Consider the following 26,887-nt stretch of genomic DNA (forward strand, 5'->3'; position numbering starts at 1 on the left):
TATATATTGTGAGAATAAAGTAATAATATGAGGATAGTCGTAATAATATGTGAAGAAAGTTGTTGTATTCTGACTTTATTAAAGTATTTAAAATAATCGACCAGTAACACCAATAACAATGGAACGAGTAACAGCAATAACAATAAAATAAACTAACTAACTAACAAAACCAAAAGACAAAAAAAGCAATTAAAAGGTATACATTAAAATGAATACATACAAAACAAGAATGAAACATAGAACACAATAAATTGGTGTCACAATAAAAATGAAATTGATCAATGTGTGGATTAGGATATCCGTTTTTCTTTTAATCCTGTCAGTTATTTTCTAATTTGAATTATTTTTCTGTTCTCTCATTGATTAAACAGATCCTTATGGGAAGAAGTGGAAAAGACCAAAGAAAGTAAACAAATAGAGAAATAAATAAATAAACATATATGCTGGAACAAAGAATAAATAAGTAAAAGATAACTTAAAAAAGAAAAAGAAAAAAGAAAAACACTATGACTTTATTTGACTTGATTCCCGTACAAGTTATCTTTACCTAACACTACGTCATAGACACTTAACTCTCTTCCCAAAATAATGATTTGCTTTTTATTCGTTATTCCTTTAGTGACTGAATACTTATTGAATGCTGCTAAAAACAACATCAAAAGTGAAACAAAATCTTTCAGGAAGCAAACTCACACTGGATTCAAGCCAATTCGCTCAGCTGATTTGGAGGAGGGAGGGGATATCTCCCTCTTCTTTGCAAACCCAGGTGTCCTCCTCCCTCTGCTGTGTTCAGCAGGAATGTCTCTTTTCATCTAGGACAACACAACAAAGACGTAAGGCAAGGAATATCGAAAGGCTCTGCTGGCGTGACACAGAGACAAGTTCAGAAGACATAACCACCAACAACAGCAAGCAGTTCCTTTAAGTTGTGTAACGCCATTGATCTGCCTGCACGACTTACAACCACAGACAGAGATAAACAAATAATGAGTAAGTGATCATTGGATGCAGATGATTAAAGCGAACAAGGCATAAGGCCGTTGCGAGAGCGACGGCAGCATCAACGCCTGCAGATAAAAAACCCAGTTAAAGTAAATACTGTTGAACTTTACGACATGTTTAGGGTACAGCAGGTGAAACGAGGACAACGGAGGTTGGGTCTGGTATTAACAGCTCTTCTGAGAACTCCTGCTTGTTAAAAGCATTATGATCAGCTGGCATATCCCTGAAATAAACACATGCCACAATAACCTAAAATATTTCCACATTCCTTAAGTACTGGAGACATCATTTTTTTTTGCTTTTTAAAAAAAAAAAACATTTCAGCTAATGTCAACGCTCTGTTTCGACACTGTTAGTTTCTTTTTGTCGTCATCTTAGTTTTCGGTTGTTTTTTCTCTTCATGTTGGAGCTTATTTGTTTCATTTGGATAAACTCAACAGAGCCTGACACAGGGACAGCTTTATGTGTTATCTGAATAGTTACATTACTCCAGGTTATATTTCAGTTCTTACGGATAAAATCTCAACTCTCTGTTGAGTGTGTAACTCATTGCAACAGCTGCAAATATTTTTGATGCATTACATATTCAGGCTATCGTTGAGTGAAAAACGTCAGTGGAAATGACCACATAACAGCTGGAGGCAGAACTCTACAAGTGATGCACAGGGTCAGAGGTCAGAGGTCAGGCCGCCATGGGGGTCAGCAGTGAAAAGGCTCACTGGCAGATAAACAAATGAGCTGCAGATAGCTACTGTACATTTTCACTAATCTTCATAAAATGTGCAAATGTCATTTCATAGTTATCAGCCTGTATCTATTTTTTTTTACATTTAATTCCAGAATTATGGCAACATTTTCTTTTCTGTCATTATTTAGTCAGCAGCAGAATGCCTCAAGGTAAAATGATTACCATCTACGACTTTCCACACTTCAGCAATTTTCACAATATTTCATAACCCTCACACAGATGGTATTTGCTCCGTGTTTTCTGCTTTATCCTGCCTCTTTCTTTGCAAACAAACCAAACAAACAGTATCAAGATATTGCATGTCTTTGTTCAGCTGGTTGTTGTTTGCATGTTTCCCCCCCCACCCCCCCCAACAGAATCACTCCCTCTAAAAGGTATGCTCAAATACAGTTACTGTAATATATTAAAAATAATAAATTACTGTTATTTAATTATTGCTGAATAAACACCAGTGTGACCTGCCATTTAATCACTTTTCCACCGGTTTGTTTTAAATTTGTGAAGGTAAAAGAAGGGAACCGAAGCAGGTGCTCAGGTGTACCTCGTGTTCAGTGACTTTGCTCACATCTGGCTCCTTCTCGCTGGTCGCCTTGGCGATACGGTGCAGACGGAGAGCCTCTTCAGTGATCGTTTTCTCCAGAAGAACAGGTCTGAACATCACCTGAACGAGGCATTTCTGGAACGCAAGAGAGAGTGACACGATCGTTCCCTGTCTGTCTTTGGTGAAATGGTGAAAAAGCTCGGTTTGCTTAAGGGGGATAAACTTTCTGCTCAAAGGAAATGGATTGATTGTTTTAAGCTCTGTGAAGGATTTTGCCACATTACAACCACAAAGTTTAAAATATTTGATGTGGAGTAGTGCACCGCAAAGTGCAAGGGAATGATGGAGTGTTTTTCAAGATTTTTTTTTACAAATAAAAACCAGTAAAATTTTCTGTGCAACTTCATGAGTCAAAGTTTTATTTTATTTTTTACAACCACCAGTCTGGTTGTTTTTTTACCTGCTACCAGTTCTGCACACTTAGAGTCTACATTTCTTTTCCTCAGTCTTATTTTCAAAAACAGCTAAAGCTCAGTGAAAATAACACTTAAAGCCTTTTTGCCAGGATCGTACCAAAACAAGGATGGACTTTAAATTATTTTATTGCAGCTTCAGCTGCATGATTAGGGTCCTTGCCCTGCTGGAAGTTAAATCTCCATGCCAGTCTCATGTTCTTTAAGCCTCTACCAGGTTTTTTTCCATGATTGCTCCAAATCTACCTCCATCAATCTTCCCGTCGACTTGAGCCAAGTTTCCCATTTCTGTTAGAGCAAAACAACCTAGAGAATAGCGCTACCATCTCCGTGGGCATAGTGATGGGTGTGGTGTATTCATGTTAATGTATGTTTTTAGTACCCTGCCACACACACTAGATTTTAATTTAGCGTTATCAGAGTAAAGAGGGTTGAATTCCTTTTGTATCTTGCATTTTAAAGGTGCTATTCAGTGAAATTACAATAGAATGCATTGAAGTTTGCGGTTGTAACGTCATAAAATGAGTTAAAAGTTTCATTTGAATGAAATAATTTGCAAGGAAGCAAAATCTTAAAGGGATAATTCTTTTTTAAACTTTCCAAAATTAGTTATTCTGTTAACTTATGGAAAATAAAAGCTGATAACCTAAAATTAAATTGAGAATAGTGCACAACAAAAAAAAACCCCAAAACAAAAACAAATTGTCTTTCATTATCAAATTTGAAAAGTCTCCAGCAGAGGGCATCAAGAGACTACAGAAGCATCCAGCTTTGCAGCAGTTAGGACTGTGCAAAATTGTTTACAACTGTGTTGTGGCAACATTACCAGAATCATCTTCTTATTATGATAAAATCAAACTGCAAGTTCTTTTGGAAGGCTTGGTTTTCTTGGTCAGTAAAATGAGAGGTTGGACTGAAAAGCCTGGAGGAGCTGTCTTACTGCATTTTTCAGCAGCTTCTTTTTCCCCCTGATCATAAGCTATCAAAATCATGTTAAAAAGAAGACAATGCTGCAAATCAATTCAGCATTGCCTCATGAATGTAAACTTATACCACTGCTTATGGGCCAAAGTTCATTGTATGCGGAAGTCCTGAAGGAGATGCCGATATGCACCTAAAACCTTTGCATTGCATGGATGTGCTCATACAGAAAAAACATAAAACTCCTCTCACCTAAAACATCCTTTACATTTACAGACAAACACAACAGATAATCTCATCCACCTCTCCGGGGAGAAGGCGTCCGACTGAAGGAGATACGCTGATGTCGGAATCCTTTGGTAAGCTGAAGCAGAACAACCTGGGAGCTTCAACTGCTGAAATAACCTTGATGAGTCGAGTTGCAGCTTCTTTATCTTGGTAGTTAGTCAGGTAAATCGTGGCGGTGGATTTGTCACCTACTGCCGTAGGTCTGAACTGAATCAGAGAGTGGGACAGCACCAGCGGTGGATGAAAACCCACACCTCGACAAGGCAGCACAAAGTCTCTGATGAAACATAAAAAATAAAAAAAAGACATTTATCTTTCTATAAGCAAACATGGGGGACAATCACTCAAAATCGGGAAGGGAGTAAAAATGAACCTGTCAATTCCAGATTTGCAGCGGAGTTGGAAATTATATTCTATAGGTTTTTTAGGCCTGAAAATCAGGTCGATCTCCAGGGTCTCTTGAGGAAGCAGAGTGCCAAAGCCATCGTAAGGCTGGACCTCAATATACTGCAGAAACAGAAGCAAATACTCAGACTGAATGTCTACATTTGATTCATTGGAATAAGAGTCTGAAGTTACGATAAAGACGTTCGCTTTCAAAGGAGGGAATCTGCATGCATGTTTTTTATAAGTTGGTTATAGCAACTGTTAACCACCATCTTTACAGATTTTTAAATAAAGTGGTTCATGCAGAAAGGGAGGTTTTTACTTTGATTTGTTATGTCATAAAAAAGAAAACATATATTTTAAATACACGTGTCTTATTTTTTATTTAAAATTTAAGATGTCCAGAATACTAACAGAAAAGTCAGTAGAAATTAGAGTTCTGAGTGGATACGTTAAACTTTTCGCAACCGGAGAATCCAATATGGCTGACTTACGTGTTGAAGCAGCCTTGGGCAAAATGGTTTTAAACTCGTTAAATCTTTCACACAAACACAGCAATCAAAATCTCCTTTGGAGAACAAGTTGGTGCTACGTTTAAATGTACAGTTTGCAGAGAAGTACGTTGCTTTTAGCTGGAATCTGTAACAATAGTTAACATGGTCTCTGATAATATCAGAGAACCCCCAGATTTCAAACAACAAATATCTTTCCCAAATCACAACGTAAGAAACCAGTAGATCCATAGTTCACTGTCATCCACAACATTATGTTAATCTAGCAAATTACTATTAATTTTTTATTTTTTGTACCAGTCAGAGCAATCTAGTGGTATTTGTGTCACATTTGTTTCAGAACCAACAAGACAAATAAACTAACATACCTCAGGAACTGCCACAAAACCAAAGTCTTGAGGCAGGATGGACCTGTTGGTGAGGCAAACGGTGGTTCTGACAAAATGGTAGATAGAACAGTGACCAAAGTCCACCTGGATCTGGTCAAACTGCAAGTCTGAAGATGTGACAATAGCATGGATTGTGTATTGAGCTGGAAGCACCTAAAAAAAATAAAAATGCAAAAGGCTCCTTTTTATTTATGGTAAACATGTTGTCACTTTACTTTGACTGGAACAATTCAGCATCGCTCGAGTCAACGCATTTTCATTCCAGTTCTTTCTTTTGGATCTTTGTTTTATTTTTTTACCATCATGCAAATGTTAACCTATGGTATCTCAATATAGTTTGACTTGCAGGAAACATATTCTTCGACTGTCCTTGAACTCTTATCATTTTTCAAGTATTGTTCATGAATTGTTAATAGCATGACATTAATGACACATGGAAAGAAAGCACACATAATGGACAGAATTTTCTCATTTAAATAAATATACACAGTATCCAGTGAATCCATGTTTAAATTTAGTCGTAAGATAAATCGTTTTTTATGCATTTTATGGATGTCATAATCAGGCAACAACAATTTTTTTTGTGAGCGTATTAAACGTACAGTTCTAGCTTAAAAGTAAGCTGTGAAAATTGAAATATAAGCACCAGATGACAGGGACCTTACTTTCTTTCTCTTACCCAATATTTTTCCAATGCTCTAATCAAGTTAGAATACAGAATATAACATTTAAATCTAACAATACAAAAAATTTTGCAAGAGTATTTTCAGTGCTGTGAAAATGTGTAGCCTCTTACAGATTTCTTTTGTTTTAGTAGTTTTGGAACACCGACATGTTCAGGTCACACAAATTTTAATTATTTAATTCTTCAATCAAAATACTGCAAATTGAATATTTATCTCATCAAGGAAAAAAAACTAACCTAACCCTCTGTTAAAAACTAACACCCTTACGTCAAAGGTCATCTCACAGCGTCTCGATCAGATTTAGGTTAAGACTTTGACTACGTCACTCAAAAACAGTAAGGTCAGTGTTCCAAGAAGCATATGGTCAGCATTACAGAAATATATTGGTTCAACTTTTTTTCTGTCTCATAAGTGGGGAAATAATTATACATATGCTTGGGACTATTCTAGGAGGAGGATTAATATAATTTTTTCCCCCCTGTAAATAGCAATCGCAGCAGAATTAGAAAATAAACTCCACAGCATGTTGGCACAAATGAATCACTGTGAGACAGCAAAGCCTGGAAAACCTGACTGTTTTGGGTTTAATCAATAACGGAGCTCTAAAGCACTAAACTGTGGTCATGTTTAGAACTGATTTTTTATTTATGTTTTTTTTTACATTTAGTAAGAATAATTAAACAAGTAAAGTTAACAAAACGTCTTTCTTCTCCTTGTTTTGACTCAAGATGGCTTCCTCCTGAGTCATGTCAGTACTCAGCAGAGGACCGTCACTGTGGCATTTCTTGCCAGCTGCTGTGTTGTCTGCTGACCAAACGATGAGCGCATGAATGTGTGCGACTGTTTCTGACGGTTTAATGCCAGGAACTCAGGGCCTGAGGCTGGGGGCAACAGCTTTGATGCTTCACGGGAACATCCTGGCTGAGTTTTTGGCTCCTCTTCAGTGCCACGCACACCTCAGTCCTCTCCTCTTTTTGCCCTTGTAGAGAAATGGACCATTGGTTGGCTGGCAAATGAGAGCAAGGTGACGGTTTGGCAAGAAATGGAACCAGATTTAGATTTGCTCAAAAAAAAAAAAAAGAAAAAAGCTGGCAGAAGCAGTGCACAAATGTTTTAACGGCTGTTCTGGGCTCTTTTTTTATGTAAAGGCTGCAGTTCACAAATTTCATAATACTAGACAAAATATAATATAAAAATTTGACTCGAGCTTCAACTTTATAACTTTTAAACAGCCACCTCGATCTTCAGTAACTCTTGTTAATTAATGAGTTACAGCCACATTTAATTTCCCTTGGGGATTATTGAAGTATTTTTGAATTGAATTGAACTGAATTTAAATTGTCTATAAAAAAGACGTATCTGGCCTGACCTACAAATGAAAAAGTTTAGTAAGTAGGCAGATTCACAACCACATTATGTAGCCTGTTCCATTCCAATCGAAACCAGAAGGATGTAGTTAGTAAAATAATCTCTGCACTCTGCAGGCAGAAAGAGAGCAGTTGTTAGGGTAACCTACAGTGCTCTAAATTCAGACTGCACGCTCTGCTTTACTGCACTATTCCAAGCAGAATATAGAATTAGTAAGCAGCAAAATCAAACAAATTTAGACAGAAATATAAAGAGATTCAATCCAGTTTCAGAAGACAATCATTGCTAGTGTCATCATTCTCCTCAGCTTCACTCACTAGTGCAGTATGCATCATGTATTAAAATTAAACAAATTACGTTGATCATCTTGCAACTCAAACTAAACTTGAATACTTTGGAATGGATGCCAAAATCAGCCAACTCACTCGTCCACCATAATATTTGCTAATGCCAGCTGACCAGCTTGCGATGTCAAGTACCTGCTATATATGAAGCTGTCATTTTTCTTCAGAGTGCTACTCAGTGTATTTTTTGTTACATGCTTTTGTTGAAATCCGTACTGCATGATCCAGGTATGCGTTTTTCATTGTCAGTGTGTATTTGCTAGCGAAAAAGAATCTTAGCTGGATATCATCTCTAGCGACTCAAACTCCAGTATGGTCTTTTCTCTCTTTCCTTTACAGGCTGTCACAGATAACACATCAGAATAAATGAAGCTAAGAAATCAAGTAACTATGTTACTTTTGGTTGGTATAAAAAAAATGATGTATGTATTAAACACGACTTAGCGGAAATTTAACTTCACAGTTTGATGCCTTGAAATTGGCCTCTGTCACTTTAAGAAGCTCTTGCTTTTTCCGACACTCCGCCTTCAACACGTCATCACAGCAATGCTATTATAATGCAAAACTCAAAATAGTAGATTTTAGATAACACCCTCCTTTATTGCAGTTTTTTTAAAGTCTAAGAAAGGAGTTCCACATTATTTGTAGGGTTACATAACATCAGGAAACATGTAACTGTGCACCACTTTGATGACGACATTGATTGCTATTAACCCTAAAACATTTTCTTACAAACAAGAATGCACAAAATTCTGACCAACATGTAGATGCATTTCAAAAATCCTAATTAATTTTTTTTAAAAAGAAAAGAAAACAGCTGGTGACATTTAGCTTAGACTGAAGATGATGAAAAAGGAGACAGGGAGCTGCAATCCTTTATTCTAGATAACATCCAAATGAGACATTTTTATAACATGTTTCTATTTAATTAAGTTTGCACTTTGGGGTTATCTCCAGACTCCCATGGTGAAGAAACAGAACTGTTTAGATTTTTTAAAGCCCTAATGGATGTGGATTATTAATAACAAAATACGTAAAAAGTTGTGTGATTCTAGAAAAAAACCCCAGGATGTCTCTAAAAACAATGTGGAAAACGTTCAGCCTTCTGTCATTATCAGCCTTTTCAAAAAGAAGAAGCTCCATGCATTTGGCTGCTGCATGCCCATTTGAAGCAAATGAAGTAATTTTCTGTAAAACAATGTGGGGTAACCTTTATGCTTGGCTTATTAGCGCCTGTGGAGTATCTGGGCCTGGAGGGCGAGAGATAATTTTAGCCTGTTACCAGCAAAATAGGTTACAACCTTCAGTGATGCTGCTTCTCTCAAAAAGTAGGACTCAAGCACCACCACACTTACATGGGAAGTGCACTTTCCTCAGGATCACAAGGATCCTGTGAAATGAGCAGAACATGTAAAATATGATACAAACCTGCCCTGCTACTTGTACTGTCATTGGAACCTCTAGGACGCCCGTGTCACTGTCAAAATACTTCTGAGCGTCTTTGGACAGGGATTGTCTAAGGAGAAGGCAGAGAAAGGAAAAAAACAAACAAACAAAAAAAACAGTGTGAGAACAGAGTCGTTTATATAAAGCAACGCTTTTTATAGTCACGAGCGAAGCAGTGCAAGAATCTAAAAAAAAGAGAATGCTCAAAAACAATATAGGCGCAACAGTGACTTTACCAAAATATGTTTTTCTTCACAGATGCCAGATCTCAAAAGTCAAAAAAGCCAAGAGCCGCTCGAAGGCTTTGTCAGGGTTAGATTCAGATTCAGACCCTGAATGGTTACTGTAACCCACGGCTGCTAAGATCGGATTGCCAGAGAAAGCAGGGGAGAGATGAAGAGTGCGCCTCCACACTACTGTAGGTTGTAGCCATGGTGATGAGAGACGTAAGTATGATTCAAAGAGGACACAGGCTTATGTAAAACTCATTTCCCTCAATATCAGCAGGAGTTGAGTGCTGCTCTCATGATAACATATACACTGGATATATATTTAGAATGTTTGCCTTACATTTATCCACCAACTCTCTTTCTTTTTACTTGAGTAAATTGTTTATTTTCAGATTTTTTTTTTATTAATACAAAAGTGACAACGGACAGATATACAGCAGGAATAAGACACTAACATACTACCAACCAGTGGTGCGTCATATTAGCATGTAACAAACCAAATGTTGAAAGAAAACAAGGCAACCTTATCTCATAGTAACAGAGCAACATAACGCTACTCTGTGAGTGATATTGTATTCAAAAAGGGTGACCAGATTCTACAGTACTTTTTTGCTGAACCTCATAGGCTACAAGTAAATTATTCATTATGTATCTGATCGGATAAAAGGTGAGGGTTCAGTTTCCTTCCAGATCATGAGTATCAACCTGTATCAGCGAAGCAAAGGAGTAATGTTTGACCAGTAACATGTTCTCGTTACTAAACGTTTGCGTATTCAGCAACATTATGGCTGTTAAATGAGCAGATGTGCACTCGTTATTGATGAAGACAAAGAAATTATTGTATGAATTGCTAGTTTGTAGTTTGTTTTGCTTGGTTTTGGTGAAATCTAAAAAAATAACTTATCAGACATGTATGTAATTACTAAACTGGCTTTTCAAAAAAATTCACTATTCAGTTACTTGAATCCATCGAAGGCTAATGAAGTGTACATAGTTTCTTTGTGAATAAATAAATAAATAAAAATAAATTTAAAAAAAGCATAACAGTATAAGTGAATAGGGGTAAAGCCAAGTCTTTTTGTTGGGACACCAAAAAAATCCCAATGAATGGATATACTACAAACATGAGACAAAGCTAGGAAGATAGCGTCCCCATTATCATGCAAGGTGTTGCAAGACCAAAACTTGCAAGACCAAAACGTATGACTAATGGTGGCTGGTGATTGATTGCACCAAGGGCAGTTATCATCCAGGGTATCATGTCTTTGCCAATTTGGCTCCAAGTAAATTAGAACAGTGAAGCAATTTAAACGGCATTAGGCAGTGACGTACAAGTAGTGGATGAGTGAATACGATTGATGTCAGACTCCCAGATCTTGTCAGTAACCTGTATTCCCAGATCATCTTTCCAAGTCCTCCCAGGGAGTGAGAGAGACTAGCATGAAGCAAGGAGTTGTATATTAGTGAAATTTGCCCTTTAGTCATTGACCGAGCTTGCAGGCAATCCAATAATAAGAGATCCCTTTTTGCTCTTAATTCTGTCTGAAGTCTTGAAAACGGTTAAATGTTTTAGAGATATCCAGCTGGCGTTACTGTCATGCGAAGCATCACCTTTACAGTCGCATGGATAGGTTTGTTTCTCACATTTTCCATTCCTCACCGATACTGCAAACCTTCTGTTCAACAACAACAACAACAACTCAAAGCCAATAAGGTCACTGCCTCTCCTGGCAAAATTAAATCTCTGCAATTATGCAGTGATTTTTTTTTTCTCTTTCATAACTTGACCAATGAGCACAGAGTGTACATTTAAAGAAGCACTGTTGTTCTGCCCACTAATAGCGTCGCTGCTGGAGAGTCACTCTTGAATTAGCTTGGCAGGGCCGAGTGGAAAAGCCTGGTGGGGCGTCACCAGGCCCATATGCTCGGAGAGAAGATTTGCCCAGTGTCCAGCACAGATCTGTCTTGCGTGCTCCTCTTCTTGATTCCCAGATTATCCGCATCAAGTCTCGGGTTTTTTAGTCTTTTAATGATATGTTTAAGACTTGTGGAAGGCACAAGTGGAGTGGAATACAATAACTGGAATTTTAGAAGCACAAAACAAAAAAAAAAAACGCATCTCCAAAGTGTTTCGCAGGAAACCCATAAAATATCCACGTTCCTCGGCAAAATCCTGTGTAATCCAAAAGGTTAGGGCCATTTTGGGATGCATAATAAAAATTAAAATAAGCATTTATCACATTATCACAATAGTGCCTCTTTCATGTGATTTAAATAATACTGGAATTTATTTTACCATTAAAAAATTGATTATGAAGAGGATTATAAACAGATTTTGATCATTGCTTGATTGAGGGTTAGAAATTACAAAAAATAATGAATAGCTAATGCTAATATAACCAAACTAGCTATTTTGGTTGTGTCTTTCTATCTCCTGAGCCCTCTAAAAGTTTCTAGTAGTGACGTAATCAGTGTGCCAGCGGCAAAAAGCACTGGGGAGAGTCGTTCGCCCTAATCTGTAATAAATCATCCTTGTAATCTCCCTTTTATCAGCTGGAACCGCCGGGGTTGGCCCCGCTGCCTGCTCTTCAGAGATTACACCTAAACCGCTCAGACAAGCAATCCCATTCAAAGGATTCAGTCATCAGGTTTACAGAGCAAAAATAAGGAAACGGCGATCTCTTCATGCATCAGATTGGGTCGTTGTTTTCAAACCAGAAATCCAGGATCAAATGAGTTGGATCACATGGGGAGGAAATAAAGCACACAGGCTGAAAAAAACATACAGTGGCTTACAAAGAAAAATCCAAAGTCTACTGAACTTTTTTTTTTCTTTTTACATTGGAATCTAAATGTTATAAACCAACATAAAAGAGTGTATCACAGGGAAGCTCAAGAGGTTTGTTAGAAAAATTGAGTGAACAAACAGCATTATGAAGACCAAGAGACACAGCAAACAGGTCAAGTTGTATTGAAGTTGAACTTAAGCTATTTTAATGGGAAGAATTGGCAAAACTACTAACCTCTAAATATAAAAAAGCGATAGATACACTTACCACTTCTCCCCCCCTAAAGACCTGTATCTTTAATTACAACGAAAGGTGGTTATACAAATCATTGACCACAGATAGTTGGGGTATTTTAGCAGCTACCAGTAGCCTCAACCACCTTAAGTCACAGAACATGTTAAACGTTTGACTGAAATAAAAGTCCAGACCATCAGTTCCTGAAACCATACCACAAAAACCTCATAAAAGTGCACAGGAAGTCAGCGCAAACTCCGCCGGACCACGATAAAAAACAATTGTGGGGTCCAAATGACCCCATCTCTTAAGACCTAGGGAGAGTTAATGAAGTTTAAGAGAAAGATGATTCTCCTTAACAAAAACAAAAAAGAATTCCATAAAGTATCAGCAACAGCTGCTCCACACAGCAATAAAAAACCAGACAATTTAATGATAAAATTATAATGAAACACACAGCGATTCAATCAAAATCCTAGCAGGGAATAGCAGCGTGTGAGATGGTGCTCTGGATACTATGAAGAAGAAATTATGTAGTGCACATAACAGTGCTTTGGATGTGTGAGGGAAAAGTGTGGGCTGGCTGGTGACAAATAAAAGTGGAGGAAGACAGGGAGAGAAGGGATGAGGCAAGAGAAGGCAGCTGAACGATGTGGGTAGCTCGAGCACAAACCCCTCACAGGAGGAAACAAGAGTGTGCTCACTGTCTCCCAGAAGCCCGAGGAGGGCAGAGAAGGCGCAAACACCTGTGTGAAGAATGAAAGCTATGAGTCATTTCAGAGTCCACATTTAACAGGGTGCATGTGTGTGTGCGTGTGTATGTGTGTGTGTCTGTGGAAGCGTGTGAGCGTGGATGTGACAGTGAGTGGAACCAGTGCAGATAATGAGGATTTGGAAATCCAATCGTGCTCCGGCTGGGAGAATTGGTGGTGCCATTTTAAATGACACACTGCCTCTGCATAAGACAAAAGCAAAGCGAGAAAAAAAATTAACAGATCGGAACAGAAGATCCAACCATGACAGAGGGAAAGGAGAGACACAGCCGGCTGATGTGCTGAACACATTATTTATTTTCCCTCCTCAGACTGTATGGTGCCAAATTCTATTTTGGGTAAAGGATGCTCTTTTGGTTCATGAAGGTCCTTTTTTTTATTGTTTCTAAATCTAATCCAAATGTTTTGTTTCTCACTATCGTCCTTACTGCTGAACTGCAGACCGAAGCTTTTATGTTCCTGATCTCACAACTGATTAAGAGGCTGTATGCCCTCAACATATGGAGACAGGCACACTCATATGTTCTTTCAGGTCTTAATGGGTCCATGACCCATAAGATCCCTCAGCATAACTTACTGCCTTGTTTTCTCAATCCCTATAGGACTTTAACCTTTTAATCTGGATAAAGAAAAAAAAAAAACATCCTTACAATTACTTTCCATCCCTGTGGGCTGATGTACGATCTGGGAATTTAAGTAATCAGCCCCCAACGTTATCCACCAAGACACACAGTCAATAAGGTGTTGCGCAGCCAATCTTTCTTAAATCATTGACTATTTTTGCAGCTTGCAAAATATTTTTGAGCCATGTCATCAAGTGGTAGATTTATCACAGGAAATTACCTTCATGGTGAACGTGAGACTGAACTCATTTCAAAACGGAGGGCAGATAGCGTTAGCTTATCATTACACAAAAACCTTATTGGTAGAGAAAGCTGCGCGTCTGTTTAAGAATGTAGCTGTTTGTGTCAAGATTTCTGGATGAGAATGACAAAGCTATGCATGTTTCAGGTGAACACTGCTTTCCTGGCCCTGATTACATGATAGAGAAGGCTACGAGGCTGTCCTGCAGCAGTTGGTATTTTGTGAGGAGAAACTATACGCTGTGGTAAAGAAAAACAAGTAAAAACACTGGGAGTTGCCGTATTTTCCCAGAGCATGTGCAGGTTTTCACCAGGTTTCATGTCTTTCCACCACTGCAGTCAAAATAAAAAATCATGTAAAATGTGTAGATTGGCCACTAGAAACTTTGCGGGACTGTGCACATGGATGATCGTTTGTTATGTGTTGCTCTGTAATAAACTGATGATCTGTCCAGAATTTTGGAGTAAAGAAAGAAAACATGGATAGGTAAGTAATGAACTACTCTGCTAAGTCTTTCATAAGTGGACATAAAGACCTGTTTGTTCTATTCAGACGTATAGTGCTTTGCTGAAGCTGCAACCACAAGCTTTAATGTACTGGGATTGTATTTGATAAACTAACACAGTGTTTGAAATGGAAGGGCAATGATAAGTGGTTTGTAAAGTTTTTACAAATAGCTAAAGTGGGATGTCAATTTATAGTGAATTCTCTTTAACACCCCTGAAAAAAGTAATCAGAGGCTACCACTCTGTAATAATTAGCTAGGCTTCCTATCAAATCACTTCATAAAATATTATACATGACATTTCTTGTTCAAGACAACTTCAGATATTATTAAAGGCCAACAGTTGCCAGAACAACAACAAAGTGCAGTTAAGTGGGTCTGGAGACTTAGATTACATAAGCAGAATCAGGGCCAGCAAAAAAAAAAGAAAAAAGAAAAAACTGTGGTGGATGGCTGAACGCTACGAGAAGTTTCATAAAAACAGGGAGGGACACGATGAATGTGGAGAAGTAAAGGAGCTAAGGCACAGAGAAAGAAACCCAAAAAGTACAGTTAAGGGTGAGAGGCCAAGAAAAAGACAAGCGTGAGAGTGTGAGAGAGTGGGAGAAGACAACGCAGGAGGCAAAGGCAGCCAGAGTGAAAAGAAGTGTGATGCACAGGGAGTAGGAAGGGGGTGGAAGCTGTAGTTATGTTAGCGCATGTGAAAGACGCACCATCACAGCAACAGCAGCAGCAGCAGCAGCACGAGTAAAGCTGTCCTCTAATCCTCGCATTAAAACCTCTGCTGATTCAATATGACAGATTACTGACATTTTCCCACTTTCCTCTCGAGTTCCCCTGCTATTTGACGACTAGCGTGTGCCGCTAACATTCTGTTTGAAGTGGAAGGAAAATTTTCTTATCGTTTCCAAAAAACACATCAGCCCAGCTATTAATATAAAAAGCTGCCTAACTATGAAAAGGGGGGAAAAAAAATAAAGAGGGTGGGCAGAGGAGCGCCCACGCAGGTTTTTACATATTGCACGCCTCTCACATTCACCCTGGGGGTCCCCTGTCCAACTCCTGCCACTCCATCTATATATAGAGCCTGGATTGTTGTTGAAAGAATTAGCAGGTCCTTCAAAGTCATTAGACGCCATTATCAGAAGCCTTTATGGCTCTGCTGTGATGAAGTCACTTTTGTATCCTCTGTCTGTCGGTTAGATACAAATGCATGCACTTTAAAAACTGTAAGACTTCACTGCCAGCAGATATTCACCTAAGGGACCCAACTGTAGTCAACAGTCATGGATCAAGGTATGATAACAATAAGTAAAAAATCCACAGTTTTTTATGAACGTAACATATGAAAACAACAGCACATAACATGATCTCTGGTTCCAGTATAGTCAGTCTGACTTTGAAAGTACAATAAATTCAGTCCAGCCTTCTTTTAGCCAGCTGACTGTTAGTATGCAGCAACAGGTGGGGGAAGGGCAGCAATGTGTTATTAAATGCTCCATGAAACCTGTGGAGAATGTATCTGTTCTCCCTGCTAAGTTCTTGATGTATGAGATTGAAGAAGAGTCAGTGAGTTGAATTCATGAAAACTATTTAATAATACCAAAATACAGCCGGTCCATTTCTCATGCCACCTTTAGGAGCTAGCAGGAAACAAAATGACAACAAGCAACACTTGGTAACTTCCTTTGTTAGACTCTGTCTTAGCTACACCCTAGAGAGGGCGTTCTCTAGTGTGTCATTTCCTCTACCCATAGCTTTGAGGGCGTTTCCTAACATGTAGTTTCCTTTAACTTTAGCTTTGCAACTAGCAAAAAGAGATAGAAGGAAAATCACAGAATTATTTATTCTCAACAAACCCAAATGAAACTCCAGTGCTTTCTTTGGTACCCCATTAAAAGTACTTTAGAGATGGTACAACATTAAATTCTAATGATTTTGAAACTTGTTTAATACCGATAACCCCAGGTCTACTAGCCAAAACCAGCAAAGTAGATTAACACCGGATGCCCATGGCCTTTTATTAACTTCTAATTAGTGAGGTTCTTTTTATGTTTTTTAGCCTGGAAAAAAATGTATGGCAATATGCTAAAAATAGTAGCTTGAGCTGTACTGCAGAAATTAGCCTAAACAACAACAATAATTAGGCTAGCTAGTTAGCCATTTTTCAACCACAACTTTGACTTCTTACATCTTGTTTTTAAGTGGATGGTTGTTAATATTTTACTTTTTATAACCACTTTAACATGTTATTTAGATGAAAGACAGCATCAACACTTTACGGTAATCATTTGAATGATTTTTTAAACTATATTTATCACGATTTAAGCTACTGTACTTAGAACCTGAGATTAAAGAACAACTCGAGAGTCTTTTGGCAAAGAAAATCAAAAGTTGACAAGTAGCTACATTTTAAGATTTAAAATTTAAAGGTTTACAATTTTACAACAAACTTTTTTTGATCTCCTAAAATATTTTTTTTTTTAAATATCAAAGAATCCAAGCCTGAGGACTGACGCTGGAGTTTCCTCTAAAGAGCAAAACACTTTGCACTTTAATAGGCCAACAGAATCTGAACAGCTTCCCTTTACAATAAGATTATCCGTGCGTCAGTGGATCCATTAACATTGCATCCTCTGTGTGTCCTTCCTTACCTTGGGATGAATTTCAGCTGGGCATTGAAGGTTGACAGAGCCTGGATGAAGCCACGTTTGGGTATAATCTGCAGGTGTTTCCTCATCTCCCGGCACACATCAAAGGTCAGTTTAAAAGCTCTGTTTTCTCTGTCATGCAACAAAGTGTACATTATCATTAGACGGCCGCAACAAAAAAAATGCTTTCAGGGTGAGAAACTGATTATGACAATTTATGTAGTTTATGAAATCTTTAAAACCACCACAGAAATAGAAATCAAAAATCTATGTAGTTTATGAAGTTTAAAAAAACAACAACACAGAACTAGAAATCAAACATCTGCCACATGAAGTGATATGTACTAGGTCAAAAATCAAATAATTAAACAAATATATTTTATGATTGCAGCATACTATAAGGATTTATTAAAAATAAATAAATATTGTATAGGTTTATGCATTGAACCTGTGGAAGGTTTACAGATTGATAAAAGTCCATCGTCTGAAAGCAGATGACAGACTTTTCTTGATTGGCACCATTGTACGTTGCCTTGTAAAGAATATGATCTTCAAGTTCAAATCGTTTTCAGATGTTCAAACAGATGGTCGCAATAAGTCAAATGTCTCTTCATTTTAAGAATTCGCAAAGACATCCGACCAGGGAGAACTGTTTCGTGAAGGTGGGATTTGTACACATTTGTGTCTGCTTTCATCTTCAATGACACACAGACGAGAGAGGAACCCCAGAAAACACCGACAGAGGTTTCCGATTTTGACTCCCCTCCCTCAACCGAACTGACCCACTTAAACGGTCGGGTCAGCCAGATGCTTGCTTCCCCGAGGCGAGGGCTAGCAGGGACACTTGGGAGGTATTAAGTCTCGGTTTTTGCTGCATCTAAATGACAACCTTCAAATAAACCCTTGGTGGAATATTTATGGCCACATAATCAGTTTGGCCAATGAGCCGTTTAAATTAACGGGGTCATTTGGCTGATCTTTTAGTTTTTACTTGCGGAGTGTGATCATTTTATTTACAAGTCAATGTCAAATTCATATAAAGGGTGTTGGTTCTGATGCAACATTTGGCAATATAAATATCTAAAATACAAATGCTGGTTTCTCAACATGTATGTTTTTACCCTACTATCAAATAGAAGGTAAAAATAATAATTTGTTGGAATAAATTGATGTTTTAGATACTAGTCAAATTTGCAGAAACAACTTCAAGAAGTAAAACACTGCTAAATGCATCGTGTGTAAATTATAAAAATTCTGTCACATGTTGAAAAATACAGAAGAACCCAGCTTTTTGATGGGAATAGAATTACTCAATGGGGAAAATAATCCTACATTATATTTATTTGGTTTTTAACAGTTATCTGTACCACAATTATTGGCAACCCTTCTACTAAAACTTGGTACAACTCTCTTTTGTCGGTAAGACAGAACTTAAACTTCTACTATAACATTTCAAAGGTCCAGTTCTTCTGTTAAGCTCATTCCAAAGATAAAAAAAAAAATGGATCTGTGGGCTGAAACAGCCATGGCAGAAGATTGACGTTATGTCTGCTGTGCATTTTCTCCGTATTTTATTGGATCTTTATCCTGCTAAGAAACCAAATTAAAATTCTTCTTTGCCAAATGCCGCAAAATTTTTCTTTCAAATGCCCTGGTGTTTCAAAGACTGTCCCCATGGGGTCATTGCAAGAGAAATAGCCCGGAAATACCAGGTGTGTTTGCACATGAAATCTAATCTTAGTCTGCTCTGACTGAGGCGTCTGGTTCAGTGTAAAATGTCTCAATAGCATCTACTAAATTCCACACACTATGCTTGACATGTGAGGACAAAAAAAGGCTTTTTTTTTGTAGCACAACTGCTCAGGGTGTAGATAACATCCAGTGGTTGTTATGGAGACTCCAGACATACTCTGCTGTGGTTCTCTAGCAGTGAGCTTTAGAGATTTTTTTAACCTCCCTTGCCATCTGCTTGACTGTGTGTGGAGGCAAAATAAGCAGCCTGTCTGGTGGCAACTGGCTAAGAAAATTGGACCCTTGCGTAAATTAATTGGCACTTCTAATGCAGAGGATTCGCAGCGCTTTGTAAAATAAATTACAAACATATCTACAATATGAAGAGAAATACTGTAAACAAGTGCAAGTGTCAGAAACTCAATTTAAAGTAAAAAAAATGTTTCAGTTACGTTTAGGGTTACAGGTAAGATTGGCACTAGCAATTCTGTGTGAAAAAACAAAAAACAATTATTGCTTAAGTTAGGATTTTTGTCCCACTTGAAAAAAACGTACTCAAATTAAAGTTAAAAATATTCAATTGCAATAAAAGATTAATTTCTTGTCTTTTCACACTTTCTTACCAATGTCACCAATGAATCTGATTTGCACCTTTCCTTTTTTATATGACAATCTCCTGTGAACATGTGTCATTTTAATAAAAACTTTGTTCTGCTTTGAGAGCAAAACATACAAGAAAAAAAAGCATCCTGAAAGCCCTCCAAAAATAATTAGGTAAAGTATTGTTTTAAAATGCATCCTTGCAATATTACTTAAAAAGTCAAAGCATTAGTTCTTCCTGGAGTAAGCATGGATCTCAGCCACCTCATTGGTCCTTTAATTAGGTAGCGTGTAGCTACCTAATAGCTGTTATGCTACTTAGCATAACAGCTTTTTCACTGAGGCTTGAATTCTATGGTCTTTAAATTGTTTTGTTTCAATTTCCAGGCTGACAAAATATACATTCTTTATTAAAATTATTAAAATTGCATTCTTTATTTATTTATTTATTTTTATATTCATGAAATTTCCTTTGAAATCATTTAGTTGACTCTGTGTTCCTCAGTAGGTTCTCTGTAAAGCAATAATAGAAGAAAGCTGAAAGGGAGCAGATCAAAGCAGAGTATTATACTCCATGTCATTGGATTGGGGGACATAATCTGCACTTTAGGGAACTAGTTAGCACTATCATGCTTTAATTTGAGCTCTAATTTGAATTAAGTTTTGCATATCACCAAAGAAGCAACTCAAGAAGCAGGATATTTTTTTATTAGCAATGCTTTGTTTACTGTTGCACCAGCAACATGTTTATCCTATTCCAGGAAGCTATTTAAGCAGGCCTCAGGATGTACCAAGATGAGGTGTAGCACGGTGACTTCAAATGCAATAAATAGAGAAAAGCCAAGAATTTGTTGAAGAAAAAAATAAAAATAAATAAATAAACAAGATCGTTTGTATTTTTAAGGCCTTAGTTTGGGCAGGAATGTTTAACTCCCGAACTGGTGCCAGCGGAGGAGGGCTTCAAAGTCTCGGCTCAATGTTTGAAACAGAAAAGAAAAATTCTGCCAACTGTGCTCGGATATTCAAATCACCGGTTCACAGGCAAAAGTCAAAAACTGCATATCTTAAAGCCTCTTAAAATTCGTTCAATTAGTCAGAGAGACGTTCAAATCTCTGGCACACAGGCTGGGTAGACATATTCAATCTTGCTTTGTGTTGCTCTCTTAACTAATCTGTCACAAGCTAAAGACTACTTGTGGGACGGTTATCTATTTAGTGGGGGGAGCGAGTGACAATTTTAAATAATGAAAGCAGCGGCTCTCTCATTGTTCATCCCAAAAGCCTGCCAAGCTATTTTGTATTCAGATTATTGTCTTGGAGGCAGAGTGACATACTGCATAGTTTGCTGGTCCAAGCATTAGCATTTCTTTACTTGAAAAGCTGCACTTCATACTGACACTGTCATCATCATGTTGTCACATGTGCTGGTGTGCCAGCGCACCAGATGGCAGTTGTCACAAATCCCTAACCCTCACACACACACGCACACACACACTCCCTCCCCCACACTGATATGACACAATGACTGTAGAGGTGACGGACCACTCTTCTGCAAATGGTACTGCCCCTGGTGCATTCTTAACCTTTGCTGTGCATCACAATGCATCATATCCATAATCAGAAAGGCTTTGTTTGAGTTCTGCGCTGTCGTGAACAAAATCAAAGAGGACGTGAGTTTCCAGCTTACATTATCATTCATTTCTGAACATTTAGAAGCAGCTTCTATATATTTTTTAAATCTAATCCATGCATTGGTATAAAGCCTTATTGTGATTCTTTGGTACTAATGACTGTTAAGAGTTTTATGTTGTGTTGAAATGTGTTTTTGGCAATGGTGGTGGGCATTCGCACTGTAATCGGTGGGTTGCTAGTTTGATCTCTGGTTTCTGCACTGAGAGAATTCAGAGGAGTTTGATTTGTCACAAATGATCTGTCTCATACTGTGTTTAGTATGATGCAGAAGAACTTGACATATGACCCAAGTCAGTAGAAAATGTTTGGGATGAGTTAGAATGGAGATTGTGAACCATACTTTCTTATCCAACATTAGTGTCTGACCTCACAAACAAGCTTCAAGAATGGTAAAACATTCTGAAAAACCTTTTCAAAAGAGTTTTAGCTCTTAGCTGTGGATGTCGGTGACCTGATATTATATTAAAGTCTTTGGACTAAGAATGGGATGTCGTTCAAGTTCGTTTGTGTGTGTGTTCAAATTATTTTGCTGATATACTTCATGTTCATGTTCAGGATTCATGTTTTGGAGATTTTGTGAATATTATCTTTTATTTATCTTCCAAATTACTGAAACATAATGTTATCTTGTAATTTGCTCCAGTAAAGGACTGGAAAGTCGTCTAGGGTGTATCCTACTTCTCTTGCTGACTCCAGGAGAAAGGCAGCAGCCCCCTGACATCCTGAACAGGATTAAATTGGTACAGAAAATAGTTGGATGGATGTAAGGTTGTTCCACTTGCAGGTTTGCAAAAAACAATGTTTTCTTTTTTTTTATTTTAGTTAAAAATATCTGAAAAGTGCTGACATTCTCTCTCAGGGCTCAGTGCCTCTTAAACTCTCTCCCACATGCTTGTCTAACTGCTGATAATTAGACAGTGTTCGAAACAGACCTGTAATAGTCTAAGCCTGTTTTGTTACATAAAACTTGATTTATTGCAGACACAGTGCAGGTTTTGAAAGAAAAAAAGTGTGCGTTCAGTGCGCATGCTGAGAAGGTTGGAAGTGGAAAACAACAAGTCCTCTGAGATTACACAGCGAGGTACAGAGAGTGTTGTGTTTGTGTTTGGGAAATAAAGTGAAGTTACATTTATTTTTTATATAAACATGACTACCGTTTTATTGTATTAATTCCTTGCTTCACTTAAAGATGCAGAACTTTGAAACGGTATAGTATTAAAATCAGCTTGTTTAATTATTGTATAACGATTTTCTTTACGTATTCATACCTCGTGAAGTTTTTCACATTTTATAACCACGACTTCAACGCATTCTCTAGGTAATTTATATGACAGACCAAGACCACAGTAACACACACAACTCACACAGTGCAGGATTGGAAAGCCGAAGGAATCATCCTCTTTAGACGACACATCAGCGCGTTCATGACTGTCTGATTTTCCTCATCCTGCTGTCTCTCTTTCTTGGATCCGAGTCTAATGCTAAGCTCGTTAACACCTGTAACTTGCTGTCCATTTATTGAGGGGCAGCTTTCTCTGCCAAACATGGGTTTTTTGGTCTCATCTGATCTGAGCAGTGCTCAGTGAGAGCAAGCGTTTAGGCCACACTGAATGGTTGCCACGGGAAATTAAATGATTCCTCAAACATGGATGAAAAAAATCAAAGCAACATTTCTGGTATCTTTTTGATGAGGAAATAACATTACAGCATAATGTAAAGCTCAAAAAAGTTAATTTTACATGACATTGCCCCTTTTGAAACCCCACAAACCGTCACAGAACAGCTGTATTTGAACTAAGATTAAATGATTAACAGCTGAAATCTGTTTAGTAATTAGGCGCATTGTTAAGGTACATATTTGTGCTGGATTTTGTTATTGGTATCAGGGATACCGCTTCTTATATATAAATATATGACAAGTGATTCAGATCTTTTTTCTGTAAAATAAAAAAACAAAAACCTGAAAACCATATATCATGTTATTTCCACTACACAATCATGCTCTACTTGATCCACTACATCAATAAAGTGAATATTATATTGATATGGATACAGTGTGTATTCCCAGTGAAATACATTAATGCATGAAATCATGATGAAGTATGAAAAGGACCAAAGTCACTGTTTAGACTGCACTGCTGTCTTTTGTTTACAGGTAAAAAAAAAATTTAAAAAAAAGCGCATCAGTTGTTTTCAACTTTGCCTGTCTTTTGGACGCACCTGCTCTGAACGACGATAGTGTATTGATAAAGGCGGTCAAAGGTGCAGATCTTCAGGTCAATGCTGGGATGAATAACCCATACAGGGCTGCTGACAGCCACACCGCTGACATGGATGGGTATCTGTGTGAATAGGTCGTCAACCGAGACACACGTTTTCATCAATAATCATTTGAGGTAAACTAAACTCCCGTGACATAACATCCATCGATATAACATACTGGTTTTGTGTTTGCGTCAGAGAATCTGATGTAGAAGTCCATCATGGTCTCTCCGGGAACGGTTGGCTTGAATAAAATTTCCAGCTTGATACTTTGAAAGGGTCCAATCTCTCCTCCTCTTACCTACAGTAAGTAACAGTACACGACACAGCAGGCAGAAAAAGAAGAAAGAAACATAAGTTGTTTTCAATTAATTTCTGCAAAACATTTCTAAACAAATGTGGGGATTCTTCATAAATCTCCTAATCCCATTTTTCACTTGAATTTCAACAAAGGCTGACATAAGCGCAATTTAATTTTGGTTTTAAGTCTTAGTTCAGCTTTGTCCAAGCACCAGTGCACGTGAGCTGGTTTAGTACACCGACATAGGTTTTAGCTGCCATGTTCACAGATTAAAGCCCCAGATTGGAGCATGTCACACATGTCTGAGCCACAGTTGGAGCCATGAGCCGTCTGCAGTTTTGTCCCGCTGCCTATTTGTCACATGGAAACTATGTGTCGGAAAAGCTGTTGTCAACAAAACACTCAATTAAAACACATATTATTTGATTTATGCCAACTGATCGGCAATCACTTTTGACTGTAATGTTAGTGTTTAATCTAACAGTTAAAAAAAAAAAAAAAATCTAAATCCTCTTTGAAGTCCATTATGATTTAAAAGGGGATAAGGAAGAGTTGCGTGCAGGTGAAAGGCTGGGTACTCCTCCATGTAACGTCAGCGCATTGAGAACAATAAAAACATGAAAGGCATACGCTGCAGATGCAGCGAGTGACTTGGTGTTTTAATGGATAATCCACAATTGAAGACGTAGCCTTGAACCATTCGATGTGCACATATCTGTCAAAATGACAACAAAGCTGAAGGCATGCAGGCGCGTGCAACACACAGTCATAAAAAGCACAGAGGGAGAGGTGATGCACCATTAGACCCCCACTAGAAAGATGTAATGAACCCTGATTGGCTTCTCAGCCACGTCTGGGCCACAAGGCATATGCAGCATCATGGTTAGAACAAGAAAAGGAGTGCAGAGTCTTCAGTAGCACTGTAGTCAAGAAAATCAATCTTTGCACGCACAAGAGATCATACGTCGTGAAGCAGATCAGCGGTTTAGACAAAAGAACTGAACAACGCATCTATAGCTAACAAAAATGCTCAGAAAATCCATACTTTAGAGTGAGGGTAAATCTGTTTCTCATCAGCTCATCGCTTCTCATCCCCAATCACTACGGAAGAATCCACATATTCCTTGTTTAAAAATAACCTCACACAGCAGAATGAAATAAAAGTTTGAAAGCTTCAGACTATGAGAAGTATTATTAGCCCCAAAGCAGTTTTCCCCATAAAAACATCATTTACATCAGGTTGTACAACTCATGCAGATACAGGCACACAGTTAGCAGCTTGTGTTTTAAAAGCATTCCCCCAAAACAATGTTTCTTAAAGTTTGTTTTACATATTTTATTGCAGTTAAAATGCTATTCTACACTTACATTTCCAAGTGTAATGTCGCAGTAGTCCACAAAGGTCAGGTTAACGCATGTGCCCATATCAAAGGAAAGGTGAGAGTTTATGTCTGTATAAAAATAAGAACACATTACAGAAGAACAGTGCAGGGAAATGATGCGCCGTGTTTTGGGGGAACAAATAGATCTATACATACAAACAAAATCAACCAAGTAACTGTGATAGAACAAAAACACAGGCACAGGGCTGATCAGTACCTTCGGTTACTCAACGTGAAGATTTAACAGACTGAAAACAAAGTTTGGTGCATTTGTATTTGAATTAATGTTTTAATTTGACCAGCATGTTCCCACTGACTGGCAGCAATATGTACAGTTTGATTAACAGGATAATGATGATAAAGTCTAGGAGCTCATGAGAAAAGATGAATGGTTACCAGTATTAGAGGAAACATGCAATGGCTTGTGAGCAATTTTCTGACGCATTTGGTTGTAATGCCAGCAAAATGTTTTACACTGAATATTGCGAAGGGTTTAAGGAATTTTTAAACATTCAATGTGTAACAGTGTAGATTTTGTTTTTGTTTTTTTAGAGATAACAGCTCTAGAACATTTGTCTTATTAAGTTATTATGCATTTTTGGGACATGCACTGACATTCCCAACTAAAAACATATTTTTAAAAGTAACTTTAAATCCAAATATGGTGGAAGTATGAATAACCTGGGGTTTAACTTCATATGTAATGATGCAAAAGCATGCATCTTGTTAGGATTAGGTTAGGTTTTTATTTTTGTTTTTCCAGAGAAACCATTGCAAATTATTTCAAAATGTTTCCCTTTAATGTGACAAATGACAATATGTGACTTTTTCCTTTAATACAGTATATTCAGAGTGATGTAGCTCCATTGTTTTAGTACTTTGTGAGGCGGAAGCTCAGCTGGGAACTGATGCATTGCATGAGCAAGTGTTAATGCTCTGCGTTGCCATAAGGGAGTCAAGGATTCCTCAAATAATAATCAAAGCAACATTATAACATGGAAGAACAAGAAATAACATTATTACATGATACAAAGCTCAAAAAAGTCCTTTAAAGTCCTCCTTTAAGTATCAAAAACTCAGAATTTTAACAGAAGTGTGGATGTTTATATACATTTAAAAGCTAGTATATACTGCAATACCACAGATAAATGAAAAACATGTCACTAAAATGGCACCGCTTCCATCTTCTACACTCAAAAAAAACATGACAAATTGTGAACTACCAACTTCCTGAAAATGTAATTAACTTCATGTGATTGACCAACGGAGAAGAAAGAGAGAAGAAAAAAATGGAGATGCAGAAACCCAACTGCCAAAGCCTGTAGAGCAGAAAAAAAAAAAAAGCCCCGAATTGCTTATCAAAAGATTCAGCTGTGGAGTGCTGAGCACAGCGATGAAGACTTTAGATGTGAGAGGACATAAAAGAGGAGATGCATCCTTGTCTCCAGCAGTGAGAGCAAGGTGAACCCTGCGCTTTTACCGAGTCCTCCTTTAGGATTTTGTTCCCACACAGACCAGATGTCCCAGCAACGATGAAGAGATAAAGCCTCTGCTCTCGTCCTTCATTCTACAGTCAGTTTTATGTAAACTCTCGGAGAGCAACTTCACAAAACATTTTTCAAATACAGCTAATCTGCGTAGCGATTTCGGATATAGACACAACAGTACGCTGAGCATACATGCTAATATGCTGCTAATGTTTGCCATCTGCTAAACCAAAACGGTGCCCATTTCAGACCCCTTTCACTCCTGCCAAACGCTTGGTGGT

The 26,887-nt window shown here is 37.8% G+C and overlaps 1 protein-coding gene across 3 annotated transcripts in view; it reads right to left on the reverse strand.

Moving 5' to 3' along the window:
• cfap74 (cilia and flagella associated protein 74) overlaps nucleotides 1-26,887 on the reverse strand; it is a 54,206-nt gene that overhangs the window by 6,378 nt on the left and 20,941 nt on the right. For all 3 annotated transcript variants that reach the window (XM_008413084.1, XM_008413085.2, XM_008413086.1), the window contains exons 19-28: nucleotides 25,106-25,188; nucleotides 23,615-23,737; nucleotides 23,395-23,516; nucleotides 17,155-17,283; nucleotides 9,088-9,175; nucleotides 5,241-5,414; nucleotides 4,347-4,480; nucleotides 3,989-4,250; nucleotides 2,292-2,426; nucleotides 694-812 (exon numbers count right to left, since the gene is read on the reverse strand). In XM_008413084.1, coding sequence (XP_008411306.1) covers nucleotides 694-812; nucleotides 2,292-2,426; nucleotides 3,989-4,250; nucleotides 4,347-4,480; nucleotides 5,241-5,414; nucleotides 9,088-9,175; nucleotides 17,155-17,283; nucleotides 23,395-23,516; nucleotides 23,615-23,737; nucleotides 25,106-25,188 — 1,369 coding nt within the window. The remainder of the gene's footprint in view (nucleotides 1-693; nucleotides 813-2,291; nucleotides 2,427-3,988; nucleotides 4,251-4,346; nucleotides 4,481-5,240; nucleotides 5,415-9,087; nucleotides 9,176-17,154; nucleotides 17,284-23,394; nucleotides 23,517-23,614; nucleotides 23,738-25,105; nucleotides 25,189-26,887) is intronic.

This window comes from Poecilia reticulata, linkage group LG7 (genome assembly GCF_000633615.1).
Source record: "Poecilia reticulata strain Guanapo linkage group LG7, Guppy_female_1.0+MT, whole genome shotgun sequence".
Lineage (NCBI taxonomy): Eukaryota > Metazoa > Chordata > Actinopteri > Cyprinodontiformes > Poeciliidae > Poecilia > Poecilia reticulata.